This window comes from Condylostylus longicornis, unplaced genomic scaffold (genome assembly GCF_029603195.1).
Source record: "Condylostylus longicornis isolate FDR11 unplaced genomic scaffold, ASM2960319v2 ptg000044l, whole genome shotgun sequence".
Classification (NCBI taxonomy): Eukaryota; Metazoa; Arthropoda; class Insecta; order Diptera; family Dolichopodidae; genus Condylostylus; species Condylostylus longicornis.
Genome location: NW_026578013.1, coordinates 10,499,030 through 10,523,511, shown reverse-complemented (window position 1 = coordinate 10,523,511; position 24,482 = coordinate 10,499,030). Strand labels below are relative to the sequence as shown.

Sequence of the window (24,482 nt, the reverse complement as noted above, 5' to 3'; positions counted from 1 at the left end):
CGTTTATTCTTTTTGTAGTAGTATACGAAAGAAATTTAGTACCAAAAAAATTTAGTACGAAAGAAATCTATTTTAGTGTCATACTATTTTAACTTGTATTAAGTATTACTTACTAAATATTTCTAAATGATATTTAAATACAAGTTAACAATTGTTACAATAGCATTTTCGAAAAATAGATTATAGAATGCTAAATGATTCATATTGGAGCAAAAAACCTTCGTCATACTATTAGAATAAGTAAATAAATTGAATAATTTGCAAATGAAATTCTTTTAAAAATAGTAAATATTTTCTAAAAATTTAAGAGAAAATAAAAATTAACATAACTATAACAATGCATGGCTCCAACATTCTTGAATATTCGAAAATATTTGTTACTTATTATTTGTTTTTTTTAAAATTGTGATGATTTTTCAAGAATTTTATTGACAAGATCTTTGAAGCAAAAGTAAGCATATGCAAAATATTTCTGATTGTACGAAGTAACATTTTCTTAACCGAATTATTGGATTAACAACTTACGACAAATTATTTCAATTGTTCAACATTTCTATTTGATTTTAAAAAATTTTTAGTACACAATTAATCACAAATAATTTTTAAATATTTGACAAAAATAAAACAAGGAAGAATCAAGAAAATTTTCATGAATTTTAAATTTTTATCAAAATCAAGGTGCCTACTTGCATCTTTAATTGATTTGTAAAATTTTGTAATTAATTTAAAAATAGAAATCAATTGAATTTAAACTTGAAAACAATTGCAAAAAAAAATTTCTAAATGAACTATTGCTTGCAAATTTCCGATTAAACACACACTTTTATACAAATGTAATGTGACAATATACGAGCATTCCATGGTATAAAAAAATCTGACAATCTTCTAAAAATCACAAAAAATTTTTCAATTCATTGCCAATTTAAAAAAAATTAACGACGTAGTGAGAGCACTAGCAAAATCAAACAGTTTCACGTGATTTTCGAAATTTCATTTTACAAAAATAAAATTGAATAAAATTAATTTTGTTTTTTTTTTGTTTTAAAATAATTTGCGAAATGCATACTTTTGAACCAAAAAATATTGCCAAATAACGTCAATTTAAATTTTTTTTTGAAATTTAAATTCACCATAGAAATTTTGTAAGTTGTAGTCTTCATTTTTCTATTGAATACTAATATTTATGGACCGGACATAACTTCGAAGCATATATTGCATAAAAATTATAAAATAATTCGCAATTGTAGTAATCCGCAATTGTAATAATGAAAAATTGTAGTAATACTACGTAAAGATACACAATTCCACAATTAGAACTCATAAGCTGAACTGTATATTAATGTTCTGCTGCTGCTGCACTGCAGGGTATAGTGAATTTTCTCGAATTTTTTCAGTATCAGCCGTAGATTTCCAAAAAATTAAATATTGCATATTCCTTTTCTTTTATTTTGAACAGTTTTTGAAAGTTCTTTAAAGAAAATTCTTTTAAAAAAAATCTATTTCATTTCACTTGATTGAGCAAAAGCAATTTATTATAAAAATTTAGAAAAAAAAAAAAGTTTTACATTTGTTGGACAATTACAACACTTAATTTTTCGGTGCTTTTACGCCTTAACAAACCGAAATATTTATTAACACAACTTTTTTGTTTTTTTTGGCATTGTTCAACTCTACATGTGAATAATAATAGCAAATATTTACAAAATTTACAACGAAAATAAAAATAAAATTACAAATTTTACAATAAATATTTAAAATACTTAAGTAAAAATATTTTATTAATAAAATATCAAGGCGCCAATTTTATATTTAGAAAATGGCAGACTAAATTATTTATTATTACGATACGAAAATTATTTTTAGAAAATACTTAAGAAATATTCTGAAATACATAAAAGTGACTGCAAAAGTAGGAAATAAATTTTATATATTTTTCGTTTTTACAAAACTTACAGTATCAGACCTCTATGACTTATCAAAATTATTAGTTTATTACAACAATTTGATGCGAGAATAAGGTCTAATATACTGACGCATAGAGGTGCGTTTTTTGTAGGTGATGTACTTAAGTAGTCATCTTAAGTTTACTGAACAAATTATACTAAGAAACCTATAAGTTACCACGTTCTGAAGTAATTAAAGAGTTCCATTTAAATTTCAGAAATCAGTGAATATCAAAGATAGCAAGCATTTAATTTATTCTAAGTGTACGTATAATTAAATATAAAAATCATGAAATGATGAAAATTAATAGAAAAATATTAATTTCCGCTAATGAATAGTGAAAAATCTAAATTCATGTTGAAATACGTAAATAATCAAGCACAAGTACATAGAATATTAGCTTGCTATAGAAAAATACCCTCGATATATTAAACCCCTCCCTATCTGAAATAGTTAGAAAATTGTTCTTATAAAAAATAGTAAAAATTTATGTTTGATTTCCAATTTTCAATTACAAACGGAAGTTTTATGAACTTTTTATTTTGATATTTTTAAACACACATCTTTATTTATATATTCTACATTATTTATTATATACGAGTACATATACTCGTATAACAGAGCAATATCATTAATTTACTTTAAATTACTTAATTTTGAAAAATACAAATTTATATCGAACAACCTCACTTATAGAAAACTATAAATAAAATAGTGGAAATCTCTCTCTCTCTCTCTCTCCCTATCTCTTTCATTCTCAAATTCTAATTCCACATAAAATTCATCAATCATTTATAATTATCACGAAATCATGAGAACATATTTTATAATGTAAACATGTATGTACTTATGTAATATAGTTTTTAAATTGTAATTCACGTGCTTTTAAAGTTTATCATACCTTTGAAAATTTCATAAAAAAAGGAATAATAACAAAAAAAAAGAGCAAGAAGCTTTTTCAAAATTATTCTGAAACAATGCCAAAAAAAATTATTTATATTTTTTTATTTACATACATACATACATATAAAATTGTCGGCAGACACAACCACATATTCATATAATGTTTACATACATGAATCAAAATATTTATATAATATCATATATGTACATATGTATATACACAGAAATATTTAGATTTCAGATCTACACGATACACGAGACTTTAAAATGCTAATTAAAAATAAAAATAATAAAAAAAAATTTTTAAATTTCTAAATCTAATTTTAAATTTTACGAAATAATTTTCGGTTTGGTTGATGATTCATTCGTTTTGCGAGATTTCGACTTTAATAATCTATTCTCTTTAGCATTATGTACAAAAAACTTATAATTTATTAATTTTAGGAAATTGATGACAATATTGTAGCGCAGCCATACAAATCGATTTCGAAATTTAAGTGACATCAGATTAAAAATTACATCAGACAAAGATTTCATTTCTTTGTCATAGATAGATGTATGTACATATGTATGTACATACACTCATTGTATAATATGTACAACAATTTTTATTTAAAATTAAATTTTGCAAATCATGATTAGAAATTTAATTTTTTACAGAATGTAAACTAAAATTAAAAAATTAACAATAATAATTATGATTTAAAAATTTTGCTGATAGCTTAGAAATTGATTTTAACATTTTGCAAAACTTCGCATTACATTATTCTGATTTAAAAAGCAATATCACTTACATGCATACAGAAATTTCATTAACCCTTAACATTTTTCCTGTATAAATAGAAAAGCACGTGTTTCATTGATGAATTGCGAAAAAAACGATTATAAATAAAACTGTTAAACATATTAAATCATAGATGTCTCTACTATAGTTTGAAATATATTTTGAATTCAAATAGAAAATTAATGGCCAATGTACGAATATTTTTTGGAATTATTCTTGATTTTCTGAAAATAAATTCACATATTTCAGAGTAAAGTGTGATAAAACAAATCTTTCATACTAAATTATCAGTTATTAGCGACAAACACATGAGAATTTCTATTTAAATTAATTAGCATTAAATACAATATTGTTCGCTCCAATTTAATATAAAAAATTAGCAAAATTTTATGCAACATTCTAGTAAATAAGATTTTACGAAGAAACTGAGACTAAAATACAATATTACAAATTTTCATTTTAGAATCCAAGAATTTGAAAAATTTAAATAGTTTCCTAAATGCAATAAAAATTTGTTATGTCCTTAAAATTTATTCTTAATACATTTTTAGTAATTGGGCTTGCAAATTAAAAAAAAATCTATATTTCAAAAATACAAAATGAACATAAACCTTGAACTTGGCATGAACAAAAAATAATTAAAAATTTAAATTTTGTTAGTTTTCTAGTATTGAATATAATTTTTTTATTTAAAAAATTCAAATTGTGTTTTTTTTTTTTTCTGCTACATTTAAATTTTATTATTCTTTTAATTTTTTTCGTATTACTTTTTGTAAAAATTCATAAAATAACAATTACTACGTCTCTCTTTTTAAATAATCGCAATGATTTAAAATTAGAATTTCATTCAATTGTTAATTCTAAAGCATGGTACGTCATATTGGCGTGTAACTGCCCTCCTATGTACAAATATTTATTTAATTGTTACAGAAGAGAGGAGAAGGAGGAAACAAACAAGAGGATTAGAAGCAGTTCATGAAAAAAAAAATGCAGATCAGATTAGATTTTTCTTTAGAAATTAAAAGAATGTTGAATACAATTATTGATTATTTCATTGCTATTCGAAATTTTATCGATTAGAATGAAATCCTCATCTTATGAAAATTGATAGAATTAATTTCAAACTAATGTTGTATAAGTTACAAAAGATCAATTATTTTTAACACAGCCTAGTTGCTTGCATATAAAATTTGTAATTTTGTGGCAGAAAAGTAAAACTTTCTTTTTAAAAAAAATTTAATCAGAAGTGGCAATAGGAGTTTGTAATAAAAATATGCTTTTCAAAACCAAAAATAATACGGTCAAAATTTTTAGGGGGAAAGCTTTTCTCACTTTAACAATCTTTCTTTTCAAACTCCTTCATTCGGAAAACTAGCTCTCAAATTTTTAATTTCAATTCACTTATTAATGTAAAATGACCTTTTTTTTAAATAAATGAACTTAAACTTCCATTTTTTAAGTACGCATTTTAAGAAATTGCTTAGCATAAATAAATGCCAAATTCTTTAAGAATTTTCTGTTAAAGTGTGCATTTTTTTTTTAATAACCTAAATTTTTCTTAAAAATTTTGTTATACAATTTATGCTAAAAATTATTTTCCAATTTAAGTATAAAAGCACTTAAAATTGTATAACCAAATTAAATAAATGGAAAATATCAAATTGCAAAAGAAATATGCACAATGTTTGGCAATTCCATTGTGTGTGTGTGTGTGCGTGAATATAAGTATGCTTGTGTTTGTAAATAATAAAAATATTAATGTTAACAAAGTTTAAATTTTCATAATTTAAGTAAAATATTCCATTTTACCTAATAAATTATGTTACCTATGAAAAAAATAAATAAATTTAAATGATTTTCAGATATTTTAGTTAAGACGTCAGTGAGACGTCAGGGGTAAAAATGCATATACAAAATGGAAACAGGAAACTTGTTGTAAAGAAAAATTTCAAACGAAAGCACAAAAGCAAACATTTTTTATGGTGATAAAAAAAAAAATTTTTTTTTTTTTTGAATGCGCAATTTAATTTTAAAGCCAATGGAAATTTCCATTCAATAATGGTTTTGCTATTCTATTTTTTATTTTTTTTTTTAAAATATTTCATTTTCAAACATATTTTTTAAATATAAATGTTTTCTTTTGAGGCAGGGAGGGATTTTTAGAAAAAAAAATTAATTTTTGCTTATTTTTTATTTAAAATAATTTAGTGTGGATGATTTATGTGTTTGATTTTGATTGATAGCTATGTGAGGCGTTCATACATGTTGTACATGTATGTCAACATCAATTGATTTATTTTCCATGTATTATAAATGATAATTATACTTTAATTTTATTGCTATAGATAGAAGATACAGTTATAATTTAGCTTTGACTATTTGATATTTAAAATATCAAATAAATGTTTTTTTTTTTTCGATGAAAATGAAGCTGTTACGCCATTATAATATTGGCTAAATAATAGAATCCCGGCTATAAAATAATTATTATAAATTAAAATAAAAAATTAATTTTAATTCAATTACAATTTTCTTGAATTAATTATTAGATAACCCCTGGAAAAATCTAATGTAGGAATTTAATTGAAAGACCGGAAAACAAATGCAATTTTCTTAAAAATTGATCAAATTTAAAATTTTATTTTATTTATTTTTTTCGAATTATTTGTAAAATTATTAAAATTATTAATTAATTTTAGTAAAATTGTTACTACTTAATGTTTAGATATGGAATTTAATCCGTACAGATTCTTAGGAAATTTTTCGAAATTCGGAAAAATTTATTAATACCAATATTTTATTCTAAAATTAAAATTAGTTTGAAAATGTTAGGTAGTTGGGTTACCTTAATGAAATTAATTTGTTAGGTAGTTAAAGATGAAATTAAAATAAATTCATAGTGCTTAGTCTCTAAACAAATCAAATTCATTTCCATAAGATTCATTTCCATAGAATTAAGAAATTTTCTTATATAAAAATATAAATTTATTGTTACAGATATTATAGTTGCAGACAGTATAATAAAATAAAAGCCGTTTAATACAGTACACTCCTGTTTATATTGAAAGTGCTTGAAAACATTTGTAACAATTTTTAGAACCTATACCAGCAAATCTGTTATGTATAGGTATAAATTATAAATATTTGCAGTTTATGCAATAAAGTAAACTTCATAAAAAAACATGTTCTATGTTTACTCAAAGAGCACAAATAAAAAACATTTATGGGAATTATAGAGAAAATATTATTATCAATAGTCATAGATTTTAATATACTTGCAAATACTAAACGCTAGCTTTAGTTTTCTTTTACGTTCTAATATTCTCAACACAATTTATCTATGCAATTTTAATTTTGCACCTTTAACATTTTGTTTACTCATAATAGTTATTGTAAACAATGCCTAGACTTATTAAAAAATTATACATATAACGTGATCTTAAGTAAATAATGAACTATTTACACATACATGTACAAATTATTTAAAATTTCATTATGTATTGAAAAATGTGATGAAATATTTATGAATTTTTAAAATTTTTTTTTGAAAATTTTATTCCATACGTTTATAATCTTAATATGAGATTAGAGAAAATTTTATTATAAGAAAAAAAAATTTCAAAATTGAAGCAAATTAATAAAATATGAAAATATTTTAAATTCCTTTTTATTAAATTCTGTTCATAAATGTTAAATATTGATATTGCATATTTTGTAGGTACAGAGCAAGAGTACTAATTAATGTAATTTTTCGACTGTTTCGAATGACACACTGTCATACTTTCTTATACAAAATACTTAACAAATTTCTTAGACAATTCTTGTTTAGAAAATCTTCTAAGTTCAAAGTTAGATCAAAATCTAAGTATTTGGTTTTCAAAAAATTCCTTTTGTTGCAGATTATCTTCTGTGTTACTTAAGTCTGAGTATTTCGAAATTTTCTCTTTTTGAATAAATTGTTCCATTTTAAAGTTTACCATTCTCGCATATTGAAATTAAATTTCCCAAATTATATTTATTTTCATTGGAAAACTTTACTAAAACGTAACATTCTCTTTAGAACCGCACTCTGTACCGTCAAATAAAACAAAATTGTAGCAATACACAATTTATCCAAAACCTGAATCGATGTAATGATAATAAGCTGTAGTGAGAGCGTTTTTGGATCATAATTTTTAATTGTAAAGCATGATAAAAAACGATTTCCGAATTAATTTGAGTCTACAATCTACAATCTAATCAAACAAATAACATAAGTCACATCATACATGTTTGAAATGATTCCAAAAACATTTTGTATAATACTGTTATAAGCAAATATATACATACACTTCAGTTAAATTGCACATTTTAATTATAATTTATCAAACAATATTACTAATACTAAAATTCTTATAATCTCATATATTTATTTTTTACTTAATTAAATAAATATTTATTTTTGTAACAATTTATCATTAATTATATATTTAATTTTTGTAAGCTCAAATTATTATATTATAGCAATACTAAAATTGAACTTCTAAGTAAATTGAAATAGAAAAAAAAAATTTCCCTAAATTTATTAGAAAAATTGTCCTACTTACTATTGGACGGTACAGGTTCATAATACCCTATTTTATTAATGAATAAAACAATAAATTCTCTGTTGTATGAAGAAACTTCTAATACAGGGCAAATCATAATAACCCATTAAATAATTTTTTAGTGAATACTCGTATTTACTATACCCAAATGTCTATACTTAGTTGACTTTCTCTCACCTTGTGTATATCTTCACTTGATTTTTATATTCTTATATTGATTCTTGATTCTTATATTGATTTTTATATAGCAAAATTTTCAATGTACATCAATAACCCTACTGCCCCAAATTATATATTCTAAACGAACCTATTGTAGTAATTAATCACGATTTCCAATTTTTTCTATTTTTCCGCTGAAAATACCAATCATAATCCAATATAGCCGTATATCAAATAAATAAATAAAAGATAGGAAACTTTTATGATTTTTATGTTTGCACATATTTGAGGCGAGCACATGGAAATAATTTTCTGTCAAAACTTTTTGCAAAAATATACTTTGTGCTTCATAAAAATTCAACTCCAATTGTTGGTTTTTATTGATATAATTGTAGCTTGTGAAATGTTCGTTATAACCGAATCAATGATTTCTCTCTCAATGTTAGTAAAAGTTTGCAAACTTAGTGTTTCAAAGCGCTTGTTTTTATGATTTAAATGCAGTTTTAAATATTCTAATTTTTGCAATATCTATTGATTAATTTCATATTTATTAAATTTACTAACTCTCTAAAAACAACCAACATTAAATTTGTTAGTCTGTCGTCTAAATAGGAAAGCGTTCATTTCTTTATTTTAAGCTCGGATATCCAATTTGATATTCCGAATAATTTTTGCTTTTAAGAAGAGATTAATGAATGACTCACAATATTTATTTCAAATTTTAATATTTAAATTTAAAAGAGCTTTTTTATTTTGCTGGTTAATTTCCGACACTCAAAATTTGTTATAGAAACTACAAAACAGCGATTTTATCTTTGTAATTAAATTATTGATTTAATTTTTTTTTATTGTTATTATTATTCTGATTTTTTTTTGCTTTTGAGTATGAGACTATAAACTGATAACAATTTTAATACTGTTTTTAAAACTAGTTTACTTCCACCCACCATAATATGAGTCGCAAATTTTATTGATCACGAATATTTTCCATTATCAACTATAAAATTTCACAATTTGTGTTTATGTATATACAAACGCACATATGTATATTGTACATTTAGGGGTAAAATTCCAAAAAAAAATTACGTCAAATTTTTTGTCGGTTCCTTATTTATTTTTCTCTACTTATACTTTATTTTTATTGTTTTAATTTCCACCTTTCATTACCATACCCTCTTATCATTTATATCTACATATTTACAAACACACATACATATTGTGTAAATTTATTTTTTTTAAATAAGTGTTATATTATATATTTTAAATTATAATGTGTTATTTGTTATCAAAACAAGTTATAAAGAAAAAAAGCTGGCAATGATAAGATTTCGTACCTAGAACTTTGGAATAATTTACGTTACGTCATTTTTACGTTACTCAATATGTATACTTAAAAAGGTAGTGGAGACGAAAAAATTCCATATAGGTACAATAAAAGAGCAAAGGTGTTAAAGAGTTGTGATTCACAATTTCTATTCAAGCTTTTCTTTTAAATAAAAAATCTATAAATTTATCATTTAATTATTTTATAATCCAAATTAGAAGTAGGTGTTAAATGTATGTTAATTATGAAGTATGAGTAAAGTGTACAAATTAGTATACGAGGAATTTGTTCCCATGTTAGAATAGAGTTTAGAATGAGGTTCGAAATAAAATTGGATTTTGATTTGCAAATTAAAAATTTACTTATTTATAATAATTTAATAATTATCGATAACTTGAAGTTTTGAATATTAAATAATTGTTAATTGATATTTTTAGAAAGCGATTAATTTAATTAAAAATTAATTTTAGAATTTTTTATTAAAAATTCTTAGAATAGAATTTCAAATGAATAAAACGAAAGTAAATTTAAATTCATATTTAAAATATAATTAATTTAATTAATTTGTTTATTTTTCGTATAAGTTCGATCGTAATTTAAAATAGGATCGAACTCATACAAAAGGTTTGAGAGACAATTGAAGAGAAAATGAATAATAAATAATCATAATTGCTACCGATTTGGAAGTCAAGATATTCTGTAAACCTTACATTGAACTTACAGATAACGATATTTAATTTCGGATTTTTAGTTCGTTCGAACTTAGCTGAAGACTGTACAACTTGCAAATCTTCTATTTTCGAACTAGATGTAAGAAATGATAATATTGTCACCAAACCTATACTGTATAACACATACTTCCAAACCATTCAGTTTCTTAATCTAATTTAAACATAAGCTAAATAAATTTATATTTCTAGAATTTTATCAGAATTTTACATCATAAAGAACATGCAATGACATTATTGTACAAACATGCTTTTACTACATGATAATTTTTGAATTTTGTTGCATCATAATATAACAGACATATACAAGTGTGTGTTAAACTAATTAAAAATTAATTATATTTTTTAAATTTAAATTTTGAATTAATTATTCTTAAATAAATATTGACATTTTGTATATAAATCTTACATAAATGAATTTCAACAAAATTTACAACCTTATTTGAGTAAATATGTAATTACATAAAACCGGGAACAAACATTGACTATTTGAACAAGAAGAAAATACAAAAAACAAAAAAAGAAAACGCTTTCTAAAATTAATTTTCAAAACGTTTAACATGCTTTACTGTTGTCTATTTAATTACTTGTATGATTGCAAAATGTTAAGAATTAATGTAAAAGCAATTAATGAATTTGTAAATAGCAATAATGAAGCATAATTAAATAATGAAAACTATGTTTTAAATAAATAACATTCAAACACATACTATTAATGGGAACAATTAGAATGATAATTACAACAACAATTAAATAAAATATTGTGTTGAAACCAATAGGTAGTTAAGAAAATTAGGTGATGCCACACAATGTTTGACAGCCAAAAGCACTTGTTTTCGATCATACATGTTTTAATTGCGATTAATGAAGCATGCTTTTCTGGAGTCTACTAAGTAGCTACAACAGTGTTTATTAACATAATGTCAAATTTTAGAATATTAAGTATTAAGCAGTATTTTGGTTACATGAATACAGAAAAATTCATAAGTTCTTGATATCGTATAGCTTTTATAACACTAACTCTCACTTAAAGAAAATATTTTGAATTAAAATAAAATTCATTCATATAGTAAAATAAAGTCTTATTTACATAATATATGTAAATAACTAAAAAGAACGTGATATGACGTGTTGCGTCACGGCGCTTGTATAAGTATTAATTGTGGAAAATTTTCAATTGTCATGTTAACTTCTTTTAATTTCATGTACATATATCTCTACATTAACACGAATATAGTTTAGCTTTTTATAACATATATATAGCATTGTTAAGATTATATAGTAGAATCAAAGCCCTCGTAATTACATACTAGGAAAAATTAAAAATAGCTACAAATTGTAAAAGCCGCATATAATTGCAATTTAATTTAATTTTTTTTTATAAATTCATAAGTTCATGAATTAATTATTTTCTACACAAAGTTATTTAATATGATAATAATCAGTTATAATTTTATTCTAATCTTATTGCTTTGAATTTACCAAGTTTCTTATTTTAATCTTACCGTATAGAGTGTTTTTGGATGAATTCAGAAAACTAAATTTAGATTATTTCTGTTATAAAATTATCTACAAACTGATTTCTATTTCTTGAGATTTCTATGTTTAGTAAAAATCTGCAGCAAACTTAAAAATGAAATAGTATTGTTGATAAATATTAAATTTCAGGGTGCGACTATATATGCAACTCCAAATTCCACCATGAAAATTAATTATCTGCCAACTTTTTGACAGGTTTATGTAAAGAAAAGCTATAAGAGAACATTTGAAAAACACTGTTTTCGTTCAACTACGGCAAAACAAAAAAAAAAAGAGCCAAAAATAAATGTTTGTCAATTATCTGAATGAAATTCGCGATTGAAATTAATTATGAAGTGAAATAATACAATTTTTTTTTCACAAGTGTTAAATTAAATTTGGCGCTCAATAGTTTTTTTTAATTTTTACTTTTAAATAATCCTCAAATTCTGACAGGGTTAATTACATACTATGATCACAATTGATTACAATCAGATTTAATAAGCATTATTTTTCATTTTAAATCAGTTGTCAATTTAACGTTAATTGAACGGTAATAAATTGATAACTTTATTCTCGAGATTTCTTGGAGAAAGTTTCATACTTGAAATTCAAAAATTACAAAATTCAAGACATAAGGATTTAAAAATTTCTTATTTCTTAAAAATTGAATGCGACAATATGCTAAACCTCATTATAACAATACAAAATTACTCGTCTTTGACGTTTTTAAATGAAACAAAGTTCAAGTTCACACAAAAAGAAAAGGAAAAACAAAATATAAAATCTACTAAGTAATTAATTCTAGACAAACAAAAAATAACAAAAATTCACCAATTCATTCAATTAAACTTATTTGACAATTTCTAACCAAAACATTTCTAAATTAAATAAAACACTTTAATTAATGCTTAAAACATTCTTGTGCCATTTCATTTCCTCATAATTAGCTATTTTGTACAATTTCATACAGAATCCACGAGAATTTCATTAAATTCTTAAGTGAACGTGTAATAAAAAACACAAGCATTAAAATTAATGATGATAAAATTGTTTTAAAATTTTGATATTCAAAATTATTTGTCATAAGTGTGATTAAAATTTATACTGAACAAATCATTATTATAGATTCTAAAGAGGAGATTCTAAAAAGAAATTAAGAGTAGATTTTAAAGTTAAAATGTCAAAATTCAGTTTCAAATAAAGTTGCCGCATACAGCACAGTAGCTTAACATATATTGCAATCGCTTAAATATCTCAATAGGATTAAAATGCCAGGAACAATTCCCAATTATGCAAATAATGTTGAGTTTAAATAAACAACGTGATCATGCACAATGATAGCTATTCTACCGTTTAAGTCAGTCGCCTCATATTTCCAAAATGGAAAAAAAAAAAAGTAAAAAATTTTATAAAAAAAACAAAATTTTTCTGAATGAAAAATTCAAAACCGCTGAATTGGCTTTAATTTTTTTCTCTGTGTTTGTTTTAGTATTCTTATCAAATTTATGCAATTTCAATAATTAAGTTTTTAATGAAAAAAGTGTGTTGTAACATTGTGTCTTGCCAGAGCCGCATTGAAAATCAAAAGTTGGAGAACTAAATTTGGAAAAATTATAATTATTAAATTTCGAAAATTTTCGCAATTAAATTTCGAAAAAATTATAATTACTTTAAAATTAAAAATTAGGTTTTCGACTTTTATCTAATTCATGTTGTGTCATGAAATTCATGTTTTCGGCGTTGTATCTAATTCATGTGTAAGTTAAATGAAAATTAGAGCAAAATTACAATATTAAGTTCAAATTCCGGGAAGGCAATTGCATGAGCAATCTTATTTGCAGTTCAATAATAATAATCATAACATTACTAGCATAATATTGAGAGCAAAAATTTTAAAATACAAAAATAATAAAATCTTAACTAACATTATAAATTCAATAAATGTAAAAAAAATGTTAAATTTTCATTAAATGCTGAATAAACTTAGAAGTACATAAATACATACATACTTTAAGAACTATTATAATAATTATAAAACAATTTAAGACGCAATTTAATTAATAATTATCAGTCTATTTCATTTCATTATAATTTTTTTTTATGATAATTTATTCAAAAAATTCCAAAATTCCCTATATTACATAAATTTTGCATTAAAAATTAAAATTCTTTAAATTCACAGAAAAAAACTTTTTATAACTTTATGTAGGTTGCTACCAGTAATCTACTCGTATTATTTTTTAAACGAATTAAAATTATAAAGAACAAGATTTAAATTTCTAATTGGAATTTTTTCCCATTTTTCTGTTAAGTTATTCTCAATTCTAATTGCTGTTTTCATAAATTAAGAACAATTTGTAAAAAATTATAAGAAAATGTGTGCAAGAATTTCTTTTAGGATTGAACACATTTAATATTTGAGAGTGTACAGATACAGAGACACTTAGATACTCTCCATTTATTCTTTATTTTCGCTATCTTTAGATAAATTTTAAGACATAGATTTCAATATATTTAGTCTACTAATATCTCTGAAATTATTAAAAATGAATTTGAGTGAATAAAATCACAACATTTAAAAATTAAAATTGACTTCATTTCGGCACGTGCATATGTAATCAGAAGAGTTTATAAAATCACTTAAAATTGCATAACAAAAGGCGTCATTAACAAAATAATAATATTCAGCTAATATAACCTAGTATAACAGTTAAAATAAATAAATTTTTTAGTTGAAATTTCCTATTTCATTTGGTTGTAATACGAGTATAACAGATGACAAATAATTTTAGCTTTTTGAGATAATTTTTTTTTTTTTAAGATTTATTACAAACTTTCAAATGCAAATTTAGCGATTAAAAACCTAACACGTTTTCAATATTGCATAATATTAATTTCCGCTTAAAAAAAATTTAAATTTAATAAATTAGGAAAAAAATAAGTACAATTGAAATTCTTCTCAAAAAATATTAAAATAAAAATTCACTCGAAATAAAATTATAAAAATTTTACATAACTAATTGCTATAATAAAAAAAAAATTCAAATCAATGAAATAAAAACGTAATTGAAGTAAAGTGTACTTTCACTGTTACCTTAGCTTTTTAATAATTTACGAGAATTTTATTGAAGTTTCGATAATCTCTGAAATTGCAATTGTAAATTAAAATTTCGCACCCGACATTTTCCCCATAGATCTTTAAAAAATTTTTATTAAATAAATAAAATTCGAAATTATATCGTAGTATGGGATTTAAAGAAGGTATGAAATTTAAAACTAGAACAAAAAATCTTGCTGAAATATCTTACTAATATAGTGAACAAATAGAACAAATGTTCTATAAAAAATTTATTACAATCGAAAATAAAATTAAAATTCTAGCTTTTTCTATAATTAATTAGAATTTATTAATAATTTTTTTATTTAAAAGTTCTATTTAAAAATTATATAAATTCCTCGTGTACTCGCAAATGTAAATACACTCTACGAATATATTGGAAAAACCAATATTGAATAAAAAATTATAATATTGCTTTGTGCATAAATTTGATTGCATTCTAAATAAAAGTAATTAAATTATTTATTTAGTAATCAAGGTGTAATTATGTTGGCATTAAATTAAATTTATTTGCATTTACGTATAGAGAACGAATTTATTAGTCACCCTTAGACAGTCTGATACGATATTTTCTATATAACAGAATACCTAAACTAAAATTCGTGTCATCATCCTTTAACTTCAATTAACCGGAAAAGTTGTTTAAAACGTAACCATTTCAAGTACTTTTTGATTATTACTTCCATATTTTATATATATGTACTTATAATAATAGTTCCAGATGTCAATATTAATTTGGTGAGCCATATGATTTGCAAAAGTAATTTTTTTAATAATAATCTCATTCATATCTAACTATAGATACAGAACGATAAGATGTCTGGAAAAATATTAAATTAAATTGGTATAAAATTTTTTGATTTTTATTTTATTGTGAGTACTTTTAATCACTTGTCGACTTTTTTTGATTCTAAAGAAAATTTTATTGATAAGTTTTTCAAAAATCCCATTTGTAAGTTCTACGAAAGCAACCTTATTGTAAAAGCATCCGGTTTTATCAGCTTAAATTTGTAATTTTAATGGAATTTTTGGATGTTGTTCTAGTAAATATTGTGTCGTTTTTGATTATTTGGATTAATATCAGCTAATTCAGATTCATGTTAAAGTCCCACATGCTGTCGTAAAAAATCTAACAGATACGAACTTAAAATATTGGGTTTTAATTTTTGAACTCTTTTGATTTCGAATTCGGTGACTTTTTTTCGGAAAAATATTTCCTACTTTTTCACCTCACACGCGGGCTTTCTTATTTTATTCATTGCTAAATAAAAAGTTTGTTTACTAATATTGTTTTGTTGGTTTCAAATCCTTCAAGGTCACTCACTGTACAAAATTTCACCGGAAATAAATAGTATTTTTTTGAATAAAACTCCGAATACGATTTCAAAGCCAATAAATAAAGTACTTAATCATACATGCTCGAGTGTATGTATGTGTGTATTAATACAAGTACAATATGTTTTACACGAAATATAAACAATTAAAATATTTTTCCAAAAATCAATTATTCAAATCATTGAAGTAGAACGTTGAGCTCACAGCTCATGCATTCTCTAGTAATCTCTATACAGAACATTCATTTTCATACAAAATTCATTACATACCTATACATGTGTATACATACATAAATGTTATTTAACAATTAAATTTCAATTTTTTATCTTGTTTTATTTTTTTGACTTATTTTTGGAAAGATATATAATCTTTTTTGTAGCTCACTCTTATTGAATGTACACATTTTTCTATTGAGAATTGAACAATTTTTCAAAAATATTTTTTATGTTTAGTTTAAAATTTTCGTAAAATTTTCTTTTCATACTATTATACACTTTTCATATTAAAATCAAAGGTGTAGAATAAAATTCCCACTAGGTTTGAAATAATTGTAATATCTCCTGTTATTCGGTATTTAAATAAACATTCATTACCGTAATAAAAAAATTTTTTAACTGACTGACATTTAGTTGACATTGAGTTGACATTTAGTATGTAATTTGAATTATATGCGTGTATGAGTTTAATGGAACTGTTAAAATTACATAAATTGAGTAAAATTCTGCATCTTCAACAAAAAAATAAAAATTTTTGACAAATAAAGTTCATATTTGTGCACCACTGTCTGTGTGGGTAGTTTAACAAAAGTTTCTTAATATGTTCTTTATTTTTGCTTTATATAATCGTCTTATAAAAGTGCTACCGAATTACAATTAATTTTCAATATTTCATCAATAATTTATCTTCCTTACACAATCACAAGTGCCCTATAGTTGACAAATTTATTGGAAAATTCCCTCTATCTCCATTGAATATTCCAATAAAATTTTCTAAAATGGGTCAAGTTTTTTCCTACGCGATTTTTGTATTAAAAATAATTTAAGAATGTAAAATGTAAAATATTTCATTAAAAATAGACGAAAATAAAATAAAATTGAAATAAAAATTATTTTCATTTACTTATTTTCAGAAAAATTTCGTGGAACTGAAAATTTAAATATGTACATGTATGTATTTACATAAAGAAGTTAAAAGAGGTAAGAAAATTTTTCAAAAATATTTTTAAACATAATAAAAAAAGCCTTTTGAAGAAAAATTATTTTCATAAATAATTATTTTATTATTGGATTTTAATTTTAATGTTGATTTTCAAAAAAAATTGTTCAACATAATTAATGCTGATGCTAATGATAGCCCTAAAATTATAATGTATGTATACAAATCTTTGAATGTTAAAAAAATGAAACGGTTATGTGTAAGAAAAATTAAAAAAAAATGGACCATCTATTGTTTTGTTAAATTTCTGTTGATTATATATATATTTGAAAGCCACCCCTCCATATTTCGAACTCTATTTCAGTGTAATTTGATATACATATATATATTTCAATTCTATAATTATTAAGAATGTTTGAAATAAATTCACAAAATTACAAATTACATACTATAAATTGGTGGCTACAATTTATAGCAAAGTTCACAATCAAAGGTTATTTTTACAAAACTAATTTTTTAATCTTCCACAGCAATTATCAACAATGTACGCTCAAATTATTTTTTTACAAATTCTCCTCAATTAGATTCCGATAAGCATGTTATTTACATTAATTACATGTTATTTCACAATTTAATTTTAATATATGCAAAAAAAAATTTTTTTTAATAAGAAAAAATAATGCAAACTTCATAAAACTTGCATTATTTAACATTTAGCCTGACTGCATAAATACTTTTGCAAACAAGTGTTGATATTTTTACAAAATATGCTTTAAATTTTTTTTTTGTTCAACCGCATAAAGTGAAAAAATTTACCACATTCTTTAAATAATTTAAAATTTCAATTACTTGAGTAAAATTTGTCTTTCTAGCCAAGTGGAATATTTCGACAAAAAAACCCCTAATAAAACCTCATTTAGAAAATTTTTTGAACAATTTCATAAAAACTCGATAAAAATATAATTCAATAAATGTACTTACGAATTTATTATTTTTTATTTTTTATCCAATAAATTATTTTTTTTAATTTAATTTAATTTCTTTTTTTGTTCATTAAATTTACTTACACTGTATTCTGGTGGAGCTAACGGCGTACGAGAATCACTTTTATGAAAACTCATTCTAATTTAGTCTTTTAAATAATTTAAATAAAAATTTAATTAAAAAGATTTTTAGGTAACACTTATGCAATTTCTATTTTTAATTAACGAAATTATGTTAAAATTAAAAATAATTATTCCTTTTAATATTTTGTAGTCTTCTTTTTGGGTTAAATCAAAAAAACAAAATTAAAATTTTTTTCCAAAATTAAATTTCACTATTCTACTTAATTTTGTTTTCTATATTTTTCAACAAAATAAGGAAAAAAAAATAATAGTTTTTTTATTAAATAAATAAATTTAAAAAAAAAATATAAAAAATTAATTTTTAATAAAACGAAAATTTTCTCTTATATTTTTTTGTTCTTTACTATTTAAACGAAAAAAAATGTTTATATTTTCTTCTACTTTAATCAAAATAAAAAAAATACTTCCGTTCTGTTTGAAGTTCAAGTCAAGAATGCCAACATCAACCAAAAGTTTTAATAGTTAAGGCTGAGAGCACTGATTGCTGGATTTTTTTTTTTGTGTGTTCTTTTCTTTCTGATTATTTTTTTTTGTTCTTTATGTTTTTTTGTTGTTGTTTTTTCATTCTATTTTTTTGTATATTTGATCGTTTCTCTCTTTTTTACTTACATACAATATTGTAATGGAATGTAAACATTGTTTTGCATATAAGTATGTATGTATGTAAGTAAGTAAAAGTGTAAATAATTAAAGTATGTACATACAATTATTAACGGATTCAATGATAAATTGTTTCGGTAAAGTGAACGATAACGGCCAATATAATTTAAAAATTAAAATTAAAAGAATACTAAATGAAAAAGTGAAATAAAATTAAAATGAAAAATAAAATTAAACTGTCAAATAATTCAAAATTTCAAAAATGGTTGAATTTATGAAAAAATGAGTGTAATTATTATACATATATTATGAATTTAATTATTGAAAGTAAAATAAAAATAAAATTAAATTCAAATAGGTATGGGAGTTGAACATTCAATTTTTAAATTAAGCGGCTTCAAGATCAGGGGTAGAAGTTTGAAAATTTGGAAAGCATTGCCCCATCAGAATTAAAAAAAAAAGTCAAATTATTTAATATTTTTAAAAGATTAATTTAATGCGCATATAATTTAATAAAATATTAAAATTAACTGCAATAAATTCTTTAAAGAGATAACAAAATAATAATAATTAAATTCATAGTTTTAATGCAAATTCGAAAACTTATTGCTACTTGGTGTATAATCTAGGTTTTAAGATTTAAAAGTCTAGACAAGATGACAAAATTTTTTCTTGTATTAAGGCTTTAATTAAAACAAAAAAACAATTTATCAGATAATAATTAACAAGATTCTAAATTTCCATTCAAAATTGAGTAATTTTTTACAATATGCAATGACTCATAATAGTGAGTTTAATGTAAGAAAGTGTGTATATGTAAATGTATGTACAATGAGTAACGAAGTTTATATCTAAACTGAATAAAGAAGTTTTTCAAATAAATATAAAATTGTTAAGTGCTTTTGTACTTAAAATACAAATATAAAGTATTTGCGGTTAAATATGTGTAACTCTATTTAATTCTTTATTTAATAAATAGAATTTATTATTTAATATTATTACTCATTAGATGTAAGATAATAAAAAACCTCAAAGTACTTACAAGAATGTTTTATTAGTTTAGATTGTAAATTTTATTTAGTGTGCTAATATTGAAAATAAGCAAATCTGTACCCATGCTTTTTAACGAAACTTCGTTGTTAAAGTCGCAAAGCCATATCTGAAGATTTAAAGTCAGAATCGAGAAATCAAAGCAGTTTGAGTTAGAGAAGAAATGAAATTGAAATAAAGAAGTTACAGAGTCAAGGAATCTATCTTAAAGTCAAAGGAATCATAGTCAATATTAACGAATCGAAATCAGGTTCGAGGTGTTAAAACTCGAGCTAAGTAGTCGGAGACAATGAATCAAGGTCAAAATTTTATGGTTTTTGACTGTTGAGGTTTTGGCCAGTGGAGGCAATGTTTTAAATTAGAGAAAGAATTTGAGTCATAAAAATTTTTCGCATTGCTCCAGAGACTCTTTTGATACTGTACCCTCCCATTTAATACATTATGGAAAATAAGGAAAATATTGAAACCAACCTAATCATTTTGCGCCACATTTCCATTTCATATTCTTACATTAAATCTTTGAATTCCTATTAAAAATCATAGTTAAATATCAAGGCACTTAATCAGTATTAAATATTTGTCAAAATTAAATTATTTTCCTATTAAAGTTCATTTAAAAATTTTTAACATAAATTTCCTATGTTGACATAAATGAAATGAATTTTTTTTTCTTAAATCCATTAAAATTGATGATTAATCATATAAATGTATAACAATACTACCCCATTATGGTTAAAAGTGTTAATTAAATTAACATCCCATGTAAAAGTTTTTAAATGCCATTATTGATTTCCGAACATAAAATTAGACTTTAGAATTAGGCAATTTTATATAGTAATCGCAATTTTTTAAGTTAAAGAAATTATTTCGCCGTAATACTGTTAATTTTTTAAATAAATATTTCTCCTTAAATTTAAAAAGTTTTAAATTTTCATTCATCTCGATAATAGTATGCTAAAAACTGGGATTATGTATGTATGTAGAAGCTTGTGCTCAAAAGAAAATAACTTACGGAAAATTTATTAATCAAAAGTCGGTCTCTACAAATGCTAACTTTAAAAAATAATTTTATGAATTCCCGCGATGTTTATTTACTTTGCAAATCAGTTTTACTTAGACAACATTAAAATTTTTCCATTGTAAATAAGAATTTCTTTATTTTGTAATTTAGACCGAAAATTTAATATTAATAATAAAGAAAAATAAACATAGCCAATTTTCTTTTTTCATTTTTCTACGCGTCTAACATGAATCAGTTTTAATTAACCTCACTGAGCCATGATAAACGTATCATTAATAAAGAGTTAAAAATTAAATTGAAATTCCGGTTATAGTCGACGATTTAACCAATAATTAATTTTTAAAAAGTTCATAATGTTAATCAAAATAATTTAAATATTTTCAAAATTTAAAAAAAATGAAGACATACAAATAAATTAATTTGCTAAAAGTCTCATCAAAAGAAAAAAAAATAATTTAATTGAAAAATGCTCCAACTAAATGATTGAATTTTAATTCTAATACGTATGTATAACACAAGAACAATTCCAACTGAATAAAAATAAATTAACAAAATTAAAGAAAAATTTTGAGGAATTTTAATTTTATTTTGTTCTTACTCAAATAATTTAATATTCATACGTTATTGAAAAACTGCAAATTTCAGAACAGGCCAATAATTATGAATTGTTCCATTCTAGAGAACATAGGATTCCAGTTAGGAGAGTTACACACCAGTTATACAGCAGGAGAGTCATCTTTTAGGAGTGTTACATATCCTAAAATGGAACGCAAAAATTGTCTAAAAAAATTTACACACTTTAACCTCATGGTGCATCTCACTTTTCATTACTATTTCAATATTATATCTGCATACTAACATTTTAAAATTTTTGGACGATGATACGCAGAACTGAAAAAAACGAAAATTTGGTAAGGAAACCCAAATTATGGGCCAACTAACGGAGTTCGGATTTAATTCCCAGATTAAACAGTACATGTATTTCAATATTTTAAATGTTGGCTTGTTGTTTGTCGAGTAAATTAATAATTTGATCAAAAGTTTATTCAATCACACTACTTATATAAAGCAAGTAGCTACACCTTAGTCGTTTGCAAAATGAAATTTTCATTTGATAATTTTAAATTTCTTTTTTTAAAAACGCAAAAAAATGAAAACAATTAAAGTTATATATAATAAATACTTACTTAACTACATACAAACTTAAATATCAATCAAAAAATTCTGATTATTCAATATTGACAAACTTAATTGCTAATTATTCGGCAATATTTAAAATCATTTTTAACTTTTTATTTAGAATAAAATGAATGATACCTATAACATTGTTCATCCTAAAATATATGTATATATTTGTAGGAGTGTGCATATTGTGTTTAGGCACATGTATATTTGTTATATCATCATTCAATTTCACAACTTTTTTTTTCCAAAAATTTTTACTTTTTCACTTGTCCCCCCGCATGCATTAAAAAAATATATTTGTGTTGAAAATTATCAATTTTCATTTTACGTACTGACTGCTACTGTTATTATAATTTTCGCGCTCTAAAATAACTACTAAATATATAAGTACATGCATATGTACAGAAATAAATTAAATTTAAACGTATAGTTAGCATCATTTCATTACCATGACCCATACAATATCAGCGCCATCTATATACATATTTATGTACATACACAATATCAATATCATCGTTGATAATTTTCATATATGTATATCTAGGTATGTCGGCACTTGGATTATTTGTATTAAATGAAATTATTTCAATCAAAATTTTTATTACGTTTACATGATTTAATTGAAAAGTGAAACTAAGTTCATAAATTATTAATTTTTATTTTTCTTCAAATGATGAAATATCATATAAAATATAAAGTTCAATAAAGTTTGAGTTCCATTTAAAGCTAGGTACATATTATATAATATTCTAAACGTATATAACAATATTCATTTGGACAAATGTCTGCAATCCCTAAAATTTTGATTTTATAAGTTAGTTTTTAAATTGGTATGGTAGTAGTATCCATACTTAACAGCGTTCCTAACAAACTATATTACTCTAGTGCGTGTGTATGTACATACTATCATATAGCAATACATAGTCCTACTGTGTTTTCAGAAGGCGGCAGACGATAATTTTATTTTATAAAATACCAAATAACCGGAAATTTCGCCAAATATTTATAATAAAATAATTTCGCCAAACTGTGATAAAGTTTCTAAAAATGTGATAGAGTTTCCCTTTGAACCAGAACTTTTACCCGTAGTGGCGCCATATTATATATTTTCAGAGACTTTGAAAACTAAAGCGGAACATTTTCATTGTCGGAAAATCAAAAATTTTCGACTCAATATTGTTGATAAATTTTTTTTTAATATTTTAACTTGTAAACAGAGAAAAAAACTTTCCATATTCATTCAAAAAAAATTTTTCAGAACAAAGTTTGTATACAATCTACGTCACATTTTTATGGGTATGTTTGTGTATGTATATCTGCTTATTAATTTTTATTAAACAACTTAAAGAATAAGAAATAGCAGAACATGAATGAAAGATTAAAATAAACAGAAAAATATAAAAAAGATTCTGTTTTTATCATTAAAAAAAAGTGAGATCAGGTTTCTTAATTTTATTAAAGCACGTGAGTCAACTATATAATTGTATTCTGTACCTACATATGTAGCTACGATATACATGCAAACCTATAGTAAATATGTACGTTTGAATATACCTTACAAGAATAACGATACTTCAGTCTTCACCTTATACGATCTTATTTCATAACTGAATTGGTGATATTAACATGTATATACATACGTACATACACACGTAAGTATATACATATGTATGGACATACACAGGTAAAAGTAATTTTTTTTACTAGATGTAGGTTGAGCTGATTTAAACATTTTTTACACACAAACATTTTAACAGCGGCAGGTAAAAATGTTATATATGGGTATGTACATTATATGTATGTATTTATGTGTAGAATGAGTATATTATTTTCTCTTGAAAAAAATTGTGAGAAAAGGTTATTCTATACTAAGTATAATGTACACAGGTAAATATTATAAGACAAATCACAGCAAGTGAAAAAATATCAGAAATGTCTTTAA

General features: G+C 23.0%; 1 protein-coding gene across 2 annotated transcripts in view; it reads right to left on the bottom strand.

Annotated features, from left to right (window-relative positions):
• Window positions 1-24,482, bottom strand: part of LOC129610216 (proton-coupled amino acid transporter-like protein CG1139) — a 73,207-nt gene that overhangs the window by 26,969 nt on the left and 21,756 nt on the right. Inside the window, exon 1 of one of the 2 annotated variants that reach the window (XM_055522688.1) lies at window positions 18,625-19,075. The exons of the other annotated variant lie outside the window; for it this stretch is intronic. Coding sequence (XP_055378663.1) covers window positions 18,625-18,678 — 54 coding nt within the window. The 5' untranslated portion in view covers window positions 18,679-19,075. Of the gene's footprint in view, window positions 1-18,624; window positions 19,076-24,482 lie in introns of those variants that run through there. 2 annotated transcript variants of the gene reach the window in all.